Consider the following 22233-nt stretch of genomic DNA (forward strand, 5'->3'; position numbering starts at 1 on the left):
CGAATGGTCATTGAAGAACAATAGGTCGGTAGATCAATTTTATTCACTGAAAATTGTTGGGATAAAAAAGGAAGAAATGCATGTCGTAGAATTTGATATGAACTCTGCCAATGTGTGAAATGTGAAAAGAAATCTTTGAAAAAACATTATGTAAGTGCACTGGAAATTTTTTTTAAAAAGTTCCAAATTATCAAAGCTTCTTTTAACTTTTATCTTAAAAAAAAGAAAGAAATCATCTCCTGAAGGTACATCAAACTCCAACCTAAAGAAGTACCTAGACCTACCTATCTTTCTCGTTGATCTTCTAACACTTACATTTATTCATTTTTCTTTCGAGGGTAAAATAAATGTATGGTATGGTATTGGGCCTATAGGAGTATCTAGGTAGGTATTTCATTTAGAACAAAATGCATATCAAAGCTGCAAATGCGTGCTGCTCAATAGTCTAGTTACCTAATTTTAGTCAAAGTCGATAGTCGAGGGGTAAACCAGACCTATTAAACGTACCAGCGATAACGTTGCTTACCTACGTTAGTTAACACTTGCGATGTAAGTTACCTACCCATTACCTATATTTTCTTTAATAGACCTAATCGTACCTATGGACTAAAGTCATGCGATAGTATAGTCGCAAAAAGAGCATCTTTAATCGACTAAAAAGCTTTCTGAAATGCGGAAAGTTTGGTACACAATTTTCACACCGAGCCAAGTCCGGGTTAAGTATAGGTACAAACGATTGATTTTTTCAAGTTCGTTGTTCTCGTCAATATTCCTACGGGAGGAAGTGAAGTTTTTCTAGATGTCGCTAAACGTGATATGACGTGAGCAAAGAAAGTTTAAACGTGGGAGGCAGATAGCGGGGTTTTGATCTTTTAAAACCAACAACCGCCAAGTATCGCAAATTGGATGCTGCAGTGGAGCAGTACAAAGGTACCTATACATAGAGTTTCCATTTTCCGAAAGAAGAATCGAGATACAGTGTTTCATAACTTCATTATTTTATCAATTTTTGTTATCTGATGAACAAGATATAATCCGACTTTTTCGAAATATTGGCCTAGTTAATTATTGTTGAATTATCGTTGATTGATTTCAATTAATTTACGCAATTTTTCATCTCATCTCATCGTCGTCGTATGGGCATCTAATAAATTGTAATCTTGTAAGCTTAAGGCTAATGGATTTAGGTCCGAAAATTTTTTATTGATAAACTATGTTGTAGGTTTATATGTATATTTATCTGCAGACAGAAATAGATCAACAGAAAAATTATCAAAAATAATCTCTGCTTATTGCACATGAACTAAGTATAGGCTCAAAAATTTTATCCATGTGATATGTATCCAAACATGCTGTAGCTGTACTTACACACAAACTTTACATTGAATTTGAATCAGAAGAATGAATTTTGAGTGTATCAATCAATGGGAAAGGTTCCAAAGACAGTTAATCTGAGCTTATTGGCGTTGAATTTCATTTTCCTCTTTTTATGACAAATTTACGCAAAATTGGAAAATTCAAAAGTTCACTGGAGGCTTTATAATTGCTTGACATCTCTATCAATCGGTTCAGCAGATCAAAAATAAGGCGTAAACTAAATTTCTGTTGTTAATGAGGATGCGTTCGTAAATGATCATTTTATTTATTACATTTATAAGTATTGTTATTATTTTTTCAAAAACACCTTCATCGCTCTAGAGAGAACTTTGAAGTTGAATGAAGGCTTTTTATCGACTTGAAATCTTCACAAATCAATTCGGTTGATAGAAAAAAATGTGGAAACTAAATTTTTTACTTCCAACCACAACTTTATAAAATTTTAATTTTTTTGTACCTTGAAAATGGACCTTTCAATAAAAATTTACCAAAAATCAATCATTGGAATTCAGCTCATGTATAAGGCTCGTTTCTGTGTTATTTTCGATTAAATTATCAAAATCCGTTCATTTGGCTATACTTGCAGGAAAAAGGTACGTCTGTCGTCTGTACCAAAATAAGATATGATTTTAATAGCCTAACTTGACATATGGGGCAAAACATGAACGGAAGGCGGTTTTAATCTAAAACTATGGAGTACGGAAGTAAAATAATCGACCGTTTCGGTAATTCAAAGACGAGAATTTTGTGTAACATATATTCGATTACTGTGTAAAGTGTTCAAATGCTTTACGAGTGTCTCGTTTTGATGATTTCATCTTGAGAGGATGTATAGACGATACAGTTCGTTTCATTTTAGATCTTGCAGCTCATGGAATCTCATTTTCATGTTAATCTTCCAGCGGGTTGAGGATGGATGGACCTCATAATTTTCACGTATTCGTGAATTTTTGCAAAGTGGCCATAATTTTAAGTTGTCGTTCAAGACTGTTTGAATTTGGAGAAAACCTAGGTATTTGCTGAATTTTCATGAAAGTTAATGTCAGAAAATTCCTAATACATAAAGTTGAAATTATTGTTGACATTTTTTTTTGTCATCTCTGGGCGACTGAGAGAGCTGGCAATGAGTTGGGAAGACGAATCAAAGTCGCTTAGAAGCCGGAGAAGGTTTTTTCTTAAAAAGAGTGTTTTGCAATTCCACATTTGATGAGAGCCATTTATATTATGTCATTTTCTTTTTTTTCTTTAGTATTTTGAATTTTTTGACTATGTTTGCGAGCGTTGGTGGAAGAGGGGTTTTTAGAGAAGCTGGATAGAAGAATAAGCATTTGAAGTCAGAGCCTTCAAATAGACTTTTGTACCCTGCAGGTCGTTGAAATTCCGTTTTGAAAAAAACAACTTTTCTGGAATTCTTCAGGACGGTCTTCATTTTGCGATTTTTTTCTGCTACCGCTCCCTAGAATTGTTGGTTTTTAAGAAAGAAAAAACTTTAAAATTTTAGTCGTCAATTGAAAATCAAGCAATGCCAGAAACCCCCCTCCCCCGGCGAAAATTATTTTTGAAAATACTATGCAAACATTTTTGTGGAAAATTCTCAATCTGTGCTTCGGAATTGTCTTAAATAAGGCCCTTTTTTTGAAAAAATTATCCTTAATCCTCGAAGCAATGTAACGGGTAACCACTTTTTTAAATCTCTTCAAAATTGAAAAAAATAAATATAAAAAATGAAATAAAACAGAAGTCGATGGCAATTTTCTGAAAATTTGACATTTCTGCGTCCGAATCTATGGTGGATTTTTGAGAGAATAACGCTGATTTCGGAGCCCTAAGTGCCACTCTCTAGTGTTTCAATTTTGAAAAAAGGATAGCAAAGTCGTGAAAATATGGTTCGACATTTTGATTTCTTTCTAGCTCAAATGACTTTGAATTTTAAAAATTCATGAAAATTCGATAAATGGGTTTCAGCACTCGAAATCTCGACTCATGTGATGATTTTGTGTCATCATTCGACCTCGCTTTGTTGATTTTAAAATTGTTCTGTTGGTTCGAATGCTTCCCTTGTTGATACCTACCTACTTACGTGATGACGAAAGTGCAATTTTTAAGCTACGAGTATACCTATACTTCCGCAACCGCAACACCACTGAATCACCATAGGTACATATTTCAAATTCAAACATTTCACTCTCTTTTTTTTTCTATTTCTTTGACATTGAAAACCCTATTTTCTTCGAAGAAATCAGAAGACTAGAAATGAAAATTACAAACTGACCATCGATCTAAAGAATATTCACGTTGAAAAGCCACCCTACGAAGAAATAATTTCCGAATATTCTCTCGTGATGGTATTTTACCCTTCACCTACATAACGCAGATTCTATCGTGATACTCTCTCTCGTTCCTCGAAAGTCGAAACGTGCAGTGTGGAAAACATATCGAATCAATAACCCTTTGCTTACTCTGCCTACAGTTTTATCTTATACCCACCGTAGAAACTATGTCCTTTTAATAAATTGGCGACTATGGGCGTGCTAAATTTCGCTGTTGCGATACCTAACGGTAAATTTGTACAAGTCGACTTGAAATAGGTAAATTTTAATAATGATGAAGCATTTACTTGAAAGCTATGCTATAATATACTCTTATAGTAGCATAGGCTACTGTAGCCAGTGTAAGCGTACCTACCTACCCAGTACCCACCTATTATTAGGCGCGTATGATAATAAATTTGAAAACTTTTCTCATCGCATGTAAAATTGTTAAATGAGTACGTAAATGTGTACCAGTGGTAAAAAGGTCGTCGTATTAATATTCCGTTGGTATAATAAATCAATATAAGGCCTTCTCGGTATCGGTGTGAGTTCACTATGTGGAAAAACAATGCAAGCTCGATGGGATTACACGACCGAGTAAAAAGTGAGATGGTAAATGTACCTATACTTGGTGAAGTAAAATTGCGAAAATTTTCTATAAAGTATAGAAATGCCAGAAATCGATCGCCTGTTGTGAAAAACAACGTGCACCAAGCCTACCTACCTACGTAGTACGTACTACGTACCTAGCACCCATGTGTATGAAAATATTTCAGAGTATTTGTTCGGTTCGTATGGTAACACTGGTCGCAGGGACGCACTATCAAGCGTCAATTCTTTACTGATAAGAAAGTTTAATACGAGGTGCCGACAGAGATAGAACGAACGCGTTCGCGGTTTACTGTTCATTACGCGAGTTACCGCCTGTTTCAGCGTGTGCTATGCTCAGCCTGTTGCCGCTTTGATTTTTTTTTTCTCCTATGCATTATTAGTTCGGTTTAGTTCATTTCATTTAATTTAACTTAATGCCAGTTGTAAAACAGACGAGTTAAAAATGTGCGAGAATCTAGAATTGGGTGCGTTTTGTTTTTAAAAATTTAGATTTCCACCGTAAGTCGGTCGGTGGCGTGTTATCATTGCGCGAAATAGCGAATTTATTATTCCGTTTCACTGATAAGGTGCTATCGCGGCCTTTCAATTCAGGCTTATATGGCAGACTGTGAAATACTCGCCAGTAACGATTTCAAATTCAATCATAACATAGTAAGTGATCGATATGTTTGAATCATTTTCACTTTTCAGGATGTGATGTGTGACTTATTGAACATTGAACCATCTCCATAGGTTCTGAATAATAATAGGTAGATATTTGAAATCGGAGAGTTGCCACAGGACGAAGGAAAGATGAAGGGGAATTTTTGAAGAAACATTCCAGCTGTCATCGATTAAATTTCCCTACGACCATACCTACTTATTTTGCTGTAATAATGATGAAATCGCGAGTTTTCGTATAGGTTTCTTCCTATCTTCTGATAAATCTCATCCGCCATTTTTTTTTTTCATCTGCTGGATCAGTTTTTTTCATACTGCCTGGGTTGTGGACTCGAATTTGAACCTATTTAATTCAAAATGCCGTGACTTGCGATCATTTGGTTCTAAACTGATAGGCATTTATCGCTACCAGTCAGAGAAGGATGAACGAGGGAGGGCTTTCAGAAGTAAATTTTCCAACTGTTATCGAGTAATTTTTCCACCGACTAGGTACGACTAGTTTGTACACGAATGTGTCACGTACTCAAACGTACTCATACATATTTACACGTACTTTACTATCCATCACTTTTTTTCTATCAATTGCGCCAATTTTTTTTCAATTGTGGAATTTATTCAACCAGTAGGTATAATAGATTACCTAATCCTTTGCCTGGAATCGTAGAGTCTAAGGGCCATATTCATAGACGTTACTTAAGGGACACTTGGCTAAGTGGTGAATTTTAAAGCAATTTTTCCAAGCGTGATTGAATTTTTGAAATTTTGTTTTTGAATAAATTGAGAGATTGGACTCCGAAGTGTTGATTTATCATTTTACAAATATAAAATTTTTATTCGTTCGTGAGAAAAATTGCATCAAAATTCACCACTTAGCCAAGTGTCCCTTAAGTAACGTCTATGAATTCGGCCCTAAGTGTAATGTTCTAATGTTACTCTATAAGTGATCTTTGATTCATTCGTTTTACTGAGTTTACTTACATAAAATGTAGATATCTCTATTATCTATTCTTGTCAGCATGAGAGAAGGGTAGAGAATGGGAAGTTCTTTGAAAAAAATGTTTAACCGTTATCGGGTGAATTTTTCCATGTGACGATGGTCGATACAATGTCGTTTCTTCGCGTATACAGGGTGTCCTAGCCTCCTAGCTCAATTCGATAAGGTGCCAAAGTATGTACCTTACCTATCTACGATACTACGACGGTGATATAAATTGTTCGGAATTGGGACAAACATGAAAGCGTGTTTTATTTTGTGGGCATGTGGCGTAGATGTGTTCAGCCGATTATATTACATTCACAAAATAGCTTTTCTATCTTCCATTAAAAAGGCACCAAAGTAGCAAAAAATGCCACCAAGATTGAAATTTTGATGATACGAGTATACAGGCGGCCGGGTGTCTGATTAATTACGGGCTCCCTCTCGTTTTTTCATCATTCTCAGTTTCGTTTTTACGTAGGAGCAGCATGTCATATGTAATAAAATATATTTACTTATTTCGACGAATTATTTCATAAGCAATAAAATAAATGTATCATAATTCCTCTTATTCACTTTTCGCACGAAAAAATGAATTGATAACTAAAGGGAGACCGCAATTAGACACCAATCTAAATACAGGTTCTTTGAATCAAAAGTAGACAAACATTTGGTCGTAAATAATTGTTCCCTTTAGAAAGTATACCTACTTATTCAAAGTTACAAAGATAGCTTTTTTTAGGCATTTTTCAGCTTTGTCGACAAAATCAGTGGAAAATTTGAAATTTAAACGTAATTTTCTGCAATTCAAAATATTTTATCAAAATTCATCTCAAAACGTTCAATATTTGCCAAAATTTCAAAGCAGTGAGTTGAAGTAGGAGTACAATAAAAATGGGAAATCCCATTGAAATCAATCAACTATAATTTCACCTTAAAATAATACATATAAATAGGTACCTAAACATTTTTTCATGTCGAGAAACACTTCACGTCTCCAAAACGGTTCAAAATACTTAGTAAATTTTGTGCGATCAGTCGATCAGCCGATTAAAAACAGAACAGTACCTTGATTAAAACACCATAATGACTCACTGTAAGTTCAAATTATTTTATGAGTAACTCAAAATTCATTTGGATCTCTTCTTGATATCCACTGGTCCAGAAAGTTGAGAATTGAAATTTTTGATCAAGAATCTTATACTAAACCTTATGGGCACATTTTATTATACCTATGTGTATATGTATCAATTATTTTTAAAATTTCCAGTGTGCTTACACTTGGAGTTGTTGAAAAACCACATTTGCCTAAATCATAAGTCTAAATGAGTGAATTTGTGAAATAATCACATTTAAGAGATTAAATAAAAAATGCATATTTATCGCAGTATCCAGGATTTCCGGCCGAAGACTCGTATGATTACGAGTCGGTATATTTTCCCCCTCGATCTGAATTGTTAACTCATTTAGGGAACACCTCTATACATGTACACAACACAGCTTATCTCGCTGGGGTCATCGTCTACATGACGAAAATACTGTATACACTAAGTACATGTACACCATTCTCATTTATAGATAGTTGTACAAAAAATCGAGTTTCAAATTTTTAGAAGCAGCGAGTGTTTTTATACTCGACTTATTATTATTCCATTTATAGGCTATTTTTAATTGAATTTCTCTATAGAATTGTATCAATTGATGAAGATATTCTTTTGAACGCGTTCGCTTTCGTATTAAAATTTATTATAAGTCGGGCCAAGGATTAAAGAAAAGAAAAATCGACCGAGTTTCGCTTTTCAATTCGCAGATGTATTTACCTACTGTGGAATTGAAAGCATTTCGCGTTGATCAACGAACTCGAATCGTGGTTAACTCGAGCTTAAAAATATTTTAAAAGGGGTCAAGGTTGTAGCAAAATTTGTTTATAATCCTTACGAAGCGTGGTACAATTCCCAAGATAATTTTTAAACGCATTGGTTTGGTTCCTTATTATACTTCCTTCTTTATATACATATTTTCTCGCCCAGCTTCAGCTTTCTGCGGCAAAACGGTGCACTAAAATAATTTTCTTTTGGGATGAAAATACTTTGAAACTTTCTATCCGTCTTTTTTTTCTAACCCCCTTATATATAACGTCACAACTCCCTCGAAACAAATATAAATTATTTTTCTGATGTAATTTTCTCGATGAAATTATCTTGGCCATTTTGCAGTAAGAGAGAATTTTCTCTCGCTGAAAACGTGTCCCATTGGTGGACGAACGATGAAGTGCGAGGGGATGAGCTAAAAGGGTTGCGTACTGTACGTTACTACGATGATAGTATGTATTACTCGTAGATCACACTGCTTGGACCAGGTTGCTTGTTCGTGGCCCACAGATGGTATGTTATATGCTTTCAAAATACGCGTTATCATTATTCAAGGTCATCGAGACCCAGATCGGCCCTCTGCTAGAAATTTCGCCTAGACTTAGGTGCTCGTAGCATACGTCATTTTTGGGAAGTGAAAAATTATCGATAAAATTTTACGTCACTTTGAAACGTACGCTTAGAATTTATTGTATGTAGGCACTGCCTATGCCTGTGCTATTATCGTTGTAGTCGTAAAATTTGTTCGACATTTGTGGTATAAGAGCGGAGAAAAATTTTAAAATACGTAAACGAAAGTGAAATTGCACACTTTTTGCTTGCAGATTTGTTTTGAGTTTGAAGACTAGTAGAGATGTTTTCTTAAATTGCTTATGAAAAGCATCTTTTACTCGATGCATGAAGCAGAGCAGATCAAGCAGATGTGTACTAAATGCATTAGAAGTTACTGAAGATTTCATTGGTGAGAGTAGAAGGAGAAGTTGGGCACCTTCAATTTAAAGTCTATTTATCGACTTGAGAACAGTTTTCCTAAATTCGTTGCTGCCAGTTTAAGTTCATCTTTTTTTCTGAAATTGCAAAAAATTTGTTTGACAAATGAGAAGTGCGAACTTTTTAGTTTCTCCTCTCTCTCAAAACATATTTTGACGTTTCACATGAACAACTTGAATTTGGTTTTTCAATAATTCGTCAAAATACAAAACATGGAATGCAAAACTAAAACAACTTTGGATTTCACTTAATTTTTCGAAAGGTTTTCTTATTGTTTTTTTCCAAATTGTTTTTTTTAAAATCAGGATTTTATTCATTTTTGCGTATTTTGTCATCTTGTTAATTTTTTTGACTCTAAAATCAAAGAAATAGGTACATTTAGTGGAAAAAAGAGTAAAAGATTCAATTTGCTCAATTAGAGAATTTTTTCCTTGAAAAATTCAATTGAATAATCTCAAAAATAGTTGTGCACGAAGAATCTGTGGTAAAGTAAGTTGAGGAGAGGGAGTTGTTCCTCAAATTTAAAAGCTGCATGCTCTCTTCATATTATTTAAACGTTTTGTTGTCAATACGTAGTGCCAACTTTTTCAACTCTGGAATTGGATGTCATTGAGAAATGGGCTTCAAAAAATGATTCTGACCCCCCCCCCTTATTTTTCAAAACGGATTTGTGGAAACTACGAAAATTCACCTGAATTAAGAATCTTTTTGATTTGTAAATTGAAATGAATGATTATTCGAACTTCAAAAAGTGAGGAAGGGCCACTAGAGATATCGTTATTACTTACGGTCTGATTTTTTTTCTCGAATTCAAAGGGCTTCGTACAGGTAAGCCAACATGTCTGGGGGGAGGGAAAGTTGGAAGCCAACTAAATCAAAAAAAATTCTCAAGTTTACACGAGGACTAGGTATCCTCTAGATCTGTACTGAAATTAGGTCATTTGGAACCGATCCGAATTCTTCGTTGAAAATGAGCCCATATTATCGATTTTTTCACGCTCAGGCCATATTTTCATGCTATCCTCGTACACCTTTATTCACTGAAAGTGTTAACTTTTTGGCATTTTTACTGAAAAAATTCCTGTTATAATTTTCCTTATAGGCGCGGAAAAACTGGAAAAATAATTTTTCCGGGAAATTTGTTTTTGGCTTTAGAATGCGTTCGAAGGAGGCATTCAATTTTCACATCCATAAAAATACCATTATCAGCGTGGAAATACGCCGGGTAAAAATTACGTTAACGAAAATGAACCTATCGTAGTCGGTCGGTGCGGATACGATACGGGGGTGAAAGTTGATGCGGCGATAAAACCAACGTCAACGTAATCGAGCTCAACCCATTGGTAATTTTCATTTTCATTTATGCGCTGCAATTTGCATCGCAACATAGACCGTATCGTCTCATTTCCACTCACCAAACTGATCCTCGTAATTTATCCCATTACAGCGTGTAGCTGTAGTATATTTTCCAATTCATTTGCTATTTTCAATGTTCTCGTGCGTTTTAGTTTTGAGAGAAACATCGTTGATCGAAAATACACTCGGTTGTGTAATTTTATAATCTCGTTTGGTTGCCTCTTGCCTTCTGTGCTGTGTGTTCTCTTATGAGAGGAGAATACACGCAAGAGGGGTATTACGAATTACGATATGCCCTCTGAAAGACGAGCTGCTAGGTATACGAGGAAATCTCTTTCGTCAAGTTTAACACGCTTTTGTTTGATTTAATACCTTTTGTCAACTTATTAATTGAGCGCCGAATTAATAATGCGGCCTAATGATGATTATAATTTCGGAGCTTTTGGTAAATTATTTACTAACTCGTGTATGCGAACTTCACACAGCAGTCTACCACTGGTGTGGTGTCGCGTTGCTGTTCTAGTTTTCCTGTTTCGAAAATTTCACATCAAATGTTTTCATCATCATCACCATCGAATACGTGGTCTTTTTTGAAGGTAATTTAAACCTGTACAAGTGGTATTTGCTTTGCTAACGTATGTACCTGTAACTATATGCACATAGGTGAGCAGACAGAGAGACTACGAGTAAGCCTCGCAAAACAACATATGGTGGGTAAAAATGGAAATCTATTTCATAAATTTTGTTTCAAAAATAAAATGACGTTACCATATGTTTTCCTATCATATGATCAAGATTTGTACTGTCATTAAAACATTCGCTTTAAATGTGAACTTGAAGCTGTGCATACCTATGTATTGTTTACCTATCGACGTAACTGTGTGAAATTACACGATGTAAAAAAAAAATCTTCTATAATTTTTTCCTTTTACTCGACATTGTGCGATAGAAATGATTCACATTTTTTAAAATAGAAAATTAAGCGCGTACGTAGAAAATTTTCATCGGTAAATGATCGTCACCGTTCATACGTTTCTACCACTGAAACGGAGAGAACAGAAACGTAGGACAGTTGCAGAAATACACGTATTCATCATTTCACTTGAATCATTTCATGGAACTGCTGCGAATGCTGCGATAGTTTGAAAACGAGATGGGTAATGCCGTCATGAGATACTGCGGAGAAATATGGGGAGTTTTTGTTCACCTACGTGCATGTATTTGATTAAGTAATATGAAAATTTGGTCGTAGAAGGGTCCAGAATATAATCATACTGCCATGAATTTTTTTAAGCTATTTTTTTGGAGGAGAAGTGATCTAGCTTATATTTTGTATTAGCCTCATTTTTTAACTAAAAAATTCAAGTTTTTTAAATTTTGATTTTTTTTCTTTTGAATTTATATCACTCTTATCACATGTGGAAAATACTAGTAAGTATCGGAATTTTCATTTCAAATAATTTTGAGGGAAATTGCTGGATTTGTATGATGAGTGCGAAACTGCGAAAGTACAATGGTTTTACTTTATTTTGACGTTTTGAAAGAATTTTTGAATTGAGATGAGCTGCCACCATCTTATTTTTAATAATATTAGGTACCTTCGAATTCTGAAATAAGGTCGTATTTTCAACAAATCACCAATCCATTCATGTTTTAATTCCCTTCTCATCCTAAATAAATATTCTTTCATATCTTCAAGTTTTCGCTTCTGCTTTCCTAGAGCAGTAACTCAACTTTATTTTTATAAAATAATTGTATAAAATGAAGAATTTTCTGGAAATAATCATGTCTTTCTCATCTCAAGAATCGGGTTTTACTCCTTGTTTGAAAAAATGCTGACTATAGTTAGGTACTAGGTACCACATAGATGATTCACGTGAAAAATGTATACGAACAAACCCAGAGTTTTGCACTTGGAAAGTTGAAACTGTGGTTACGGCGGTTCTTAGAACGCGGATTTGATTATGTATTTGACTTTCAATATGATCATTCAACCCCAATACCCAAAATGGGCTTCTAAGGGGAGGGTCAAAATTGAAAATTTTAAAAGATACAATTTTGTTATCAAATCTGGATTGTTGAAGGAGTAAAATTAATTTTTGAAGTTTATTTGATCCTAAACCCCAAAAAGAAGCCCAAAAGAGAGCGTTCAAAACTGAAAATTGTCAAAAAATTCAATTCAAAATCTGGATTTTTAAAGGCACAGAATAATTTATTTTTGTAGCCCATTTCACCCAAAACTCCGGAAAGGAGCCCTAGAAGGGAATAGGGATGCTCGAAATTGAAACTTTTCAATAAAACAATGTGTGTCAAAATTTGGGTTTTTAAGAACGCCCCAAAACAGGCTCAAAAAGAGAGATAGACACAAAATTGAAAATTTAAAAAAAAAATACAATAACGGGTATCAAATCTGTTTTTTTTTTTTTAAGGACGCAAAATTCATTTTTGAAGACCATTTTGACCACGAATTGGAATTAAGGGTCAAAGAAATAATCTGAGTGAACCTATAATTCGATACCCATGTATTGCTTTTTTCAAAATCGTTGGTTTTTGTACCTCCTCCTTCCCCGTGTGGGTTAATTTTTGTCTATGGGGCAAATGGCTGATGAATTTGAATTTTCAAAAACCTTTTATTTGGTACCCATACCTATTATATTTTTCGAGATTTTTGAATTTTTGAACCTCTTTCTCTTCACTCCAGTAGGATTATTTTTGGTCAAAAACGCAAATTACTTAGTTGATGAATTTGAAATCAACGTCCTCAAAACCCTATAATCCGATACTAGTATTTCATTTTTCTACATTTTACATTCTTTGCTCATTTTATAGGGCAATTTTCTCCATGTTTTCGAAAATTGGCGAAACTTAATTGATAGAAGTGGAAAGTGCATGCTTGCTGGCGCAAAATATTCTTGGTGTTTTGTTTAGTTTTGTTTTGTTTTATTTACTTTTCTACATTATGCTGGAAAACCGTTTAATGCCCGGATAAATTTCTCATCTGGATGAGTGTGTAAAAATTGAACTAAAAAATATTTTATTTTGGAATGCTCCAAAAATTATTTCTTTTGCATGAGGTATTGATGTAGTAATACGACTGTAAACGTGATTTATTCGTATTAATTTTTTCCTGGACGGGATTCGAGAAGAAGCTGATAACATTACAATTTCAGTGAACATGTGTATTACATATAACTTGGAATTTGTGGACATTTCCAGGAAAAATGATACCTAAAATGGTGATATTTTTTTAATGAGTTGAAGTTTACAGCCAATTTTGATAACGTACTTGACTACCCGTGTTAAATTTTTAGCGCGTAGGTAGAGGTACCTACTCCTAGTACAGTACTTCGTACCTAGTTGCCTGTTCACTCGTAGTTGGGTGGAGTAACTTGATAAATATAGAACAAAAATTAATATTAATTCGTATATGCTAAAAATTTTTGATATCAAACGAAATCAAAGATATTATTTTTCAATCGCTTTTCATCGGAAGTTTTTCCAAGACATCTTTTAAATTTCTATTCCTCCAATATTGGGAGATATCAGCTCCTTTGATTTCGAATTGATTAATTTTAGAAAAACCCAGCCCTGAGTATACGATTTACCTCCATTGAGTAAGTACAACACTATGGGCAAATTTCCGTTTTTATGGACCACTTTCACTTCCATTGTCCTCATCTTTTTGTCGTCATGTTCATTTTGGCTGACCAGCTGACAAAAGAAGAACAGTTTTTTGCCATTTTCGAGGAAAAATCGTAATTTTTGCGATCCATAAATCTTTAAATCGCTTGTACATACTGGTACCACATCTTAAAACCATTCGGGCAGATTTAGAAACTCAATCACATAATTTCAGAGGGGAGGGGAAAGTGATTGGGGTACTGCACAGGTAATACTCCCAAAAGGTGGCAAAAACCGATATTTTTTGAATGACCTTTTTTTGAAGACCCTTGGCTCAACCCCCTGTACAGCTAAGAGATTCGAAATCATTCTGGGTGGTCTCTCACTCAAAGTAAACTTCCTTACCAATTTTTGTCAAAATCCAGGGTGTTTTTTATTTCACTTTTTGCCTATATTCTGCTTATTATTCGCATTTACTGTCTACAATACATTTTTGCCTTTCGTTTTACTCCTCTTTTGATAGACCTTTCTTATCTTTTGGTAAGTCTATGAATGAACATTTTGGTTTTGAGCACACTTTTCATTCGGTTCAATTTATAAGACATCTAGACACTTGGACAGTGATAAAATTAAAAGGTAGGTATATTCGAATTCGAGACTTGTGTCTTACAGCTGATTTCAAGGATAGATGATTGTGTGTCCTCATGTCCTGACCTGTGCTATGTGAAAAGCATACTTACTCAGTACTCATGGCCTGTGTAGCTAGGTTGCGTACTTTATTTTTAACAAATTGCAAGAAACACGATGATCTCATTCGCCATATTGATAAGAATAATGAAAAATTGTAAAAAAAAACGAAGGAAAAAACCATAATACGCGACATACGATATGGCAACGCGGCATCAAGAATTAGCTTCATACATACGTATAAAAAAAAAACACTGACGACGGATTGAAATTACCTTCCCTAGCCTCGAAGAGTGATGATTACGGTGGTGTTTACTCGCACTTACGAGTACTTATTATTAGGAATTTTCACGACGCTGCGGATAGCGTTTCCATAATATGAACTATGTCCCTCCAAGTCTTGGTGTGGCTATAAACTGCCAGCGTAAAAGTATCGAATACGAAACAATCAATTTGAAGGTTATTGCTATATATTACGCAATACAATGGGTGGAAAGTGTGTACTAGGTCTAGGTACCTCCACGAAGGTGCATGAACGCGGGTTCGTATATGTAAATAGATGCGAAGAAGACTGGAGGCAGGGAAACGGGTAGAAGAAGAGAAGAAATTATCTAAAACGGTTAGGTGTATTACAGTTATAATTTTAATTGAGAAACTACGCGGGTCATGGGTGTTAAAAAACGTTTATAGCGAAGGGTAAAGAATGTAAAAAAAAAGGGACTATGGGGCAGTCATTACGGTATAATTTTGTATTTTCAATTTACACCATGTAAATGGAGTGTAAAAGGATACGTATGTCGTACATTTGTACAGATAGCAGTAAACATTGTTTTGAAAAGTGTACGATGATGATGTCGTAAAAACAATGAACACCGAGACAAGATACCCGGATAATATTCCTCTTTTGTTGTCTAGAATTGCATTAATTATTGACCCAAACTTCAAATTACCCTTTTTCATAGGGTTGTTTATATTTGTCGTACACTTGTTAGGTTTCTTCTTCATCGTGACACGCGTTGGAAATTTTTTTCCTCTTTTTTTGAGACAAGTTCACGGCGAATTGTTTATAAACTGTGGTATAGCGCACGTATGTAAGTAATAGTCTCTAGTCGATCTCAATTATCATGTTCGATAAGGTTTTTACGTATATTGTAGTCGCTATAGTGACCTCGTATTTTAATCAGTGGCGTAATTAAACGCCATCGTAAATCCTTACGAAGCCTCTTGACATACCTTAATTGTGCGTAAATCAAGTGCTTATGAGTTTGTAATTTGCGAAAACGCGAAAATCGATTCTTTTCATGTAACCGAAAAGGTTACTTTGAAGAGATCAGCCAATAGAGAGGTGTCGAATCTTTTATCTAGGTACCTAGATATAGTATGTATTTGTTCGGTGTTTCGCCAAAAATGTGAAATTCCAACATTGAGCGATAAAATCATTCAAAAGTGTTTCTTGTGTAGTGTTATATGGAGAAGGAGTAGGAAGAGGAAAATGAAAACAAGGTTTATTGATGTTAGGAATTGTTACTTGGAGTGATGCTCATCTTCACAGAACACCGACAGGAGTAATAATATACTTATCCGAAAGGGATGTCATTTTGTGACAATGAGAATCCCCAATTTATTAACTTCAAGTGGGCATGTTTGTGATTTGATAACACTGATTTAGAATTTCAAGTTTTCAACTTACTTTTTAAATACAAACCCTCTGAATCTCGCAATAACTCATCATTTCATAAATCGCACGAATTTTTCAATTTTTTGAAAAAAAAGCTTGCTTTGTGAATCTATGAGAAGCGTGACAAAAAGCGGCTTGAAGAAAATATGTATTATACATACGTATGGATATCAAAATCTATAGCCATTTGAAGCAGTCAAGTTTCTTTTTTGGGATCACACGGTGTTCAGAATCAAAATCAATGGCTTCAAAATATGATTCAATAATCTTATAAATTTATGAACTGAAAATTTTTTAAACATGTTATGCTTCGCTTCGCTTTTTAAAGTAATTTTTGATAAGTATATTGATTTCAATTTTTTCAAGAACAATTATTCGAAAAACTGACTATGGTAAAAATATCATAATTCCCCCCCCCCCATTTTTTGGAATACCTCATAATACTGGATAAGTGAAAAATAGTGTTTGCAGAATACCTAGCCAATAAAAATTGAAATGATAAAGGTATTTTTGATCCTTCTGAAAAAACCTTAAAAGCGAAAATTCACGTGTAAAATGTTGAACCTATCCCCCTCCCTCCCTCCCTCCCTCCCTCCCAAAAAATGTTGTAAAGTGTTTGAAAAATTTCCTGCCAAGAGTCCTGTGTCCTATTTTTTTATTTTATTTATTTTTTCAATTTTGGGGGCTTCAGTAAGTTTATTTTGAACAATTCTGACACAGACGTGAGAATTTTTTTCTTTCAATTTTATCAACTCTGATTCATTCTACATATTTATTTTTTTGGAAATTTCAGAAAGAAACGTAGGGCCTAAATCTGAAAAAGTGCATTCTTATCTACTGGTTTGTTTCGCATATTTTTAAATAGGATCCTCTAGATAACAAAATGGGTTGTCCGGGATGGTCATTGTGTAGAAATATTGAGATTTCCTCCTTCAACCGCCGTTGAGAAGTTCACCGATGAAATTTTAGTGGTTCTCAAACGTATTCTTGGCTGAAGAATCCATAAAAAGAGGGCGGAAAAATTGACAAAACAAAACTTTGAATCGCCGTCGTTCCGGACTCAGGAAAGCTACATTGAAAAAAATCGCCAAAATGTGTGTTTTAATGAGCGTTTTCTTCCAATATTACTTACCAGTTGAATTAGAAATTTGTCTGAAAGAAGCTCATTTCTTCAAAAACTCTTTAAAAATACGTTTTTTTTCGCGGATTTTTGCGAAACCGTTCAAAATACGTTTGTGAAAACTTTGTGGAACAAAAATGATCGAAATAATGAGTCCAAAAACCTGCAAAGCCGTTTTTTTTAAAGTTGCGGAGGTTCAATTTTTAGATAAGCAAATTTTAAACTTTTTAAATGTTGGGGTTTTGAAATGCGTCGTGAAAATATGTTTTCAGCTAAAATTGCGTAATCCGTTATTGTATTAAAAGTTTTATTAAACCTCAGTCAGAGATAGGAAAATTTGTTGTTGGAATTTTTCTTCTTATAAATTTTTTTCATGTAAAATGGCAAAAATGTATGAAAATCTTGAAAATCACTGTTGCTTTTTTTTGGAGAAACGAGTTACTTCATTGTTGCAAGCCTCTCTCCTTTGCCTTCATTCGTTTCGATTATCCAACCTTACTATGGTTACCTTAAGATCTTTCCCTACACTTCGGTTGATGACTTCCCTCCAACTTACGAGTACATACAAGTTCCAGTTTTATTTCAACTTTTGAACAATCAATGTTTATGTTTCTGATGCACGATTTTATTTCTTTTTTCTCGCCAGTATAGGTGGGTACCGTATAGATAGGTAGGTAGTATCACGAATTTTAAATAATTTTTTGAGAAATGAATCGAAAAAGGAAGGGAAGAATTGAAATGTAATTTAAAATATTTTTCATTTCTAAGATACCTTAAGATTCTTGAGCCTACAAAAATTTAATTCGTTCAAATAGCTGAATTGTATAATTTGAGCGAAGTTGTATTTGATGCAGATACTTACATCCATCCACAGTAGTTTCAGTGTACCTAATGTACGTAGGTAAATTATCCCTAAAAGATCAAAATAGGGGCTTTAACTTATTCTTCTACTCAGTTTGAGGCGATTCGTGAGAAAATTGACGGACGTGTAAAATACAAACTGCATCTCCAATTTTTTATTCTGATACATCATTTACATTTATTTCAGCGATGCTCTGAACCCCACCCTCAACTGGTTACTTGTCTTACAAAATATTATCGTACGGTTATCTCTCTTGATTACGGGTACATAATTGGTAAACTGTTTTCTCACCATTGCTATTCCAGCCGAACGACACCCGTACAATACCTACTCTGTATCTGTAATGACGAGTAAGGCAGCTATGAACTAAATCAGTATTTTTAAAAAAGGGAGTATCTATCAATCGCTTTTAATTTCAACAATTACGTATGAGCGGATTTCCGCTGTAAACGCACTGGAGGAAAAATTTTTCTAGGGGCCAGTAATACGTATAGGCGATATAATATACGCCATTGGTACGACGGCGGCGCGACGCGACCTGGCGCTGAGGATGGCGTATATTTGTGTAGCATAGCATAGCCTAGCGTCGCATTATTCCATCGGTATTACTATTTTATTATTAGTTTTACCTTTACCTGCTATTGTACTATATGTCGCATTCGGTTTTATGTGTTGCTCATACCTATACTTATTGTTTTATGAATATGTATCGGAGACGCGCATGCGTTGTGTAATACGTCATCACTGAGTCTACTCTATGTACATATGTGTATGTGTAATGTATCGGCGATGTGACTGATGTGTTGCAACGTTGCACTAGATTTTTTTTTCAAACACAGTAGCTACTTCGGCGATTTTACAATCTCAATATTTTGTTTTTCCGTTTAGCGTAACGTTTTTAATTAACGCGTATTATGGGTCCGCGGCGAACGCGATGCGCATCCGCGTCCCATACCCGTAGACGTATTTGTAAAGTTCAGTAATGACAATTACGAACCGGTTACACTGCGAGACTGCATGTTCGCCGAATAGAAGTAGATATACGTTTAGCTAGGTAGGGTATTATTAATTAATCGAGGGTATTGATTCCGATTCGTGTTGTCAACCGACGAGGCGACGACTGACGCGGTTTGGATTTCAGTTCAAAGTTCACGTTGTTTAGGTTTTAGAGCATGATTAAACAAGGATCATCAAACTTCAGGCCTAAATTGATTCCTGGAGGAAGTGATTTGATGCATGTGATTTCTGATCCTTGAAATTTCAATAAAATTTTGAAATCGCGCAAACGAAATAAAAATGGCTCTTTTGAGGATCGAGAAGAATCATAGGCTATAAATTACAACGAAGTTTATCAGTAAACTGACCCTTTTTGAGAACACAAATATCTGCTTCAAAAATGACATCCTCGGGACTAGAATTTTTTGATGACTTTCAACACTCAAACTGGAGGCCTCCATGGAATTTGGGCAAAATCTTCAGACATTGTTTTTTTCTATACCTCTGCAGGAGCGTGGAGGAGTAAATTCGCATTAAGCCTGTAAAATCTTCATTTAACCATCAGATTCTCGATAAATAAAGTAGGAACTTGAAAGATGAGTTGCTGACTGTTGTTTTTTTTTTGAAAATTTCTTTTATTCCATGGGTTTCTTTTAAAATGGCATTATCTAAAACATATGTACCTACTTAAATGGCGCGGTGTTTCGCTAGCACAAGGCCCATCCGGACGGTCACAAATTAAGGAGAAAAATCACCCAAATTTTTTGCTTTTTTCCATTCACTCAGCTGCCTGCCATCACGTGCTATAGTATAAGGGGTGTACAATTGAATCTGAAGTTTTTTTTTTTGAATAAATGTCATTTGGTTGAGTACGCGGAAATTTCAAATTTTTTAGCTTCAAAAACTTGAAATTAATTTTTCTCAAAGTTTTTGAAAATGAACTTTTTGCATTTTTGAAATTGAAAATGACTTTCCTCAAAGGTTTTTGCACCTTTCGAGCTTGGATCACTTCTATTCGATTTCCCACAGTCTACGAGTACATTACGTACTACCACATATGGCAATAACTCAGTTTCAACCATATGGACCCTTTGCCGGCGGAATGCCACATATTTTGACTGAAACGAAGTAACCCTACATGTTTAAAAAATTCTTGCTATTTCATTGTTTAATTTTTTTCCCTTCAATTTTTTGGGGCATTTACATCTAGGTAACGTAAAATTTAGATAACGCCTAATTGAAATTCAAAAAATATATATTCACTTACCTACCTACTTTTGTTTCAAGTGTTTTTTGAAATCATTTTTCCGACATTTATGAGGGGAGGGAAGGCTCCGTACAGAGAAATGATCAATGTTTGAAGAACCGGGAAAAGCTTTCTTCTGAAAAGAGGAGCAGTTGAAAAAAATTCTGACGCAAAAATTGAGTATTCACAATGAACATTTTTTTATTCAAAATATTACTTTAGTGAATGAGAGCAAAAAAAAATCGCAAAAAAATTTTCACACGCATGAATAAACGATCTTAGTGAGAGCAAATTTCTTGAGGCAGGTTCTAGTAAATACCACACTAGATCGGCTCTTCTTTCCTATTTGATCTTTTCAGCTCGAAAGTGGCCTCCGCCTCTCTTCCTCTGAAAGTAAAATGTAGGAGTAGAAGAAGATTAAAGGTGAATAAAAGCTTTAAAAATAATCGAAAAAAGGTAGAATGTGTGCCAATTTTAGAAGTGTTTTTCTCTTCCACCTTTTCAAAACTGTACGGTCAATCGATATCGTTTTGCGAAATTTTTGAGTGTTAAAACCGGACTGAAAGCCAACATTTCTAACACATAGGCACCTACCTAGCTACCCACGTAAGAAAAGCTAGGTAAGAATTTTCAATTTCAAATCGCGAATCTTTATGTCAAAAACTCGTACTTTTTTTCCTTCATCTTATTTTCTTTCTTTTATAAAAAATTTGCTTATTATCGATTAGGTACTATTTTTTACGCTTTCCAAAAAAAAGAAAATTCGATATCGTCGAATAGGTAGGTACAACAAAGCAAAAAAAACGACTCGTAACATTGTTCAAATCACAAGCTAATAAATAACAAAACGCCACGCCGCTAAGGTGAAAAAGAACCATGATAAACGATGGATACCTTTTCAAAGTCCGAGACGTGGGATTAAAGAAGTATTTTTTTTCTTTTCTGTTTCATTTCATAATCGTTCATTAACCCTGTGGAGTAATTTCTTTGGTCATATCAATCCAATGTACGTACTTATATGAAAGTTACGTGTCGAGTTGAAATATAGTTCAGTTTGGGGAGATAGAAAATTATACACACATACGATCGAAGAATTAATGCAGAATTCGGCACGCCGGGTGGGGTAATGAAGACGAGGGTGTAAGTTATAATCAAAAACATACGTTTTCGTTAAACTTTGTCGTTTGGGCGAATGAATTTAAAATATTTCGCTGATTGCAAAACTTTAGGTCATTTGCTTATGAACTGCGCGCGAGTATAGCGATGTTGAAGAGTTGACGTTTATGTTTATTTTTTAATGAAAAAAGAAAAAAAAAACACCCTCTTGACGTAAGATACGGAATGCGAAGTGAAAAAAGTACGCTGGGAGACGAGGGCTTTGTTTTGCATCGTATAATGACAATATAAGTTCGCAGACTCGTTGTTACGTAAGTTTTTACAATTGCTACAATTTTTCGTATTGTGCAGCGTTATTTTTGAAGTTATGTAATGCTAGAGAGGCGATGTATTAAGAAAATGAGCTATGTGCAAACTGACCTATCAAATGTCAACATTTACCAGTGCGATGAACCGATGCATTAGGCGAAGACTTTGGAGAATTAGGGAGACAGATGGAGAAACGAAAGACGCGTGAAAGTCTGACGAAAAATTTCCTCGACAGGAAATAGAAGATTTGAGGCGAGATTCTTTGTGCTATTGTGCGACGAGATGTACGACAGTAAATACGAGCACGATATTATAGTCGACACTTTGATTATAGCAGGGTTAACTCTATTGATGGAGTCCGATTCTGTGTCGTTTAAAAATAACCCGAATAATACGTTTTTTTTCAAAAGGTACCGTATATAATTGTCAGCATCCTATCTTATT

General features: G+C 34.7%; 1 protein-coding gene across 4 annotated transcripts in view; it reads left to right on the forward strand.

The window, feature by feature from the left end:
• Positions 1-22233, forward strand: part of LOC135832466 (uncharacterized) — a 57122-nt gene that overhangs the window by 20437 nt on the left and 14452 nt on the right. Inside the window, exon 1 of one of the 4 annotated variants that reach the window (XM_065345726.1) lies at positions 4532-4952. The exons of the other annotated variants lie outside the window; for them this stretch is intronic. Coding sequence (XP_065201798.1) covers positions 4899-4952 — 54 coding nt within the window. The 5' untranslated portion in view covers positions 4532-4898. Of the gene's footprint in view, positions 1-4531; positions 4953-22233 lie in introns of those variants that run through there. 4 annotated transcript variants of the gene reach the window in all.

This window comes from Planococcus citri, chromosome 1, assembly GCF_950023065.1.
Source record: "Planococcus citri chromosome 1, ihPlaCitr1.1, whole genome shotgun sequence".
Taxonomy (NCBI): domain Eukaryota; kingdom Metazoa; phylum Arthropoda; class Insecta; order Hemiptera; family Pseudococcidae; genus Planococcus; species Planococcus citri.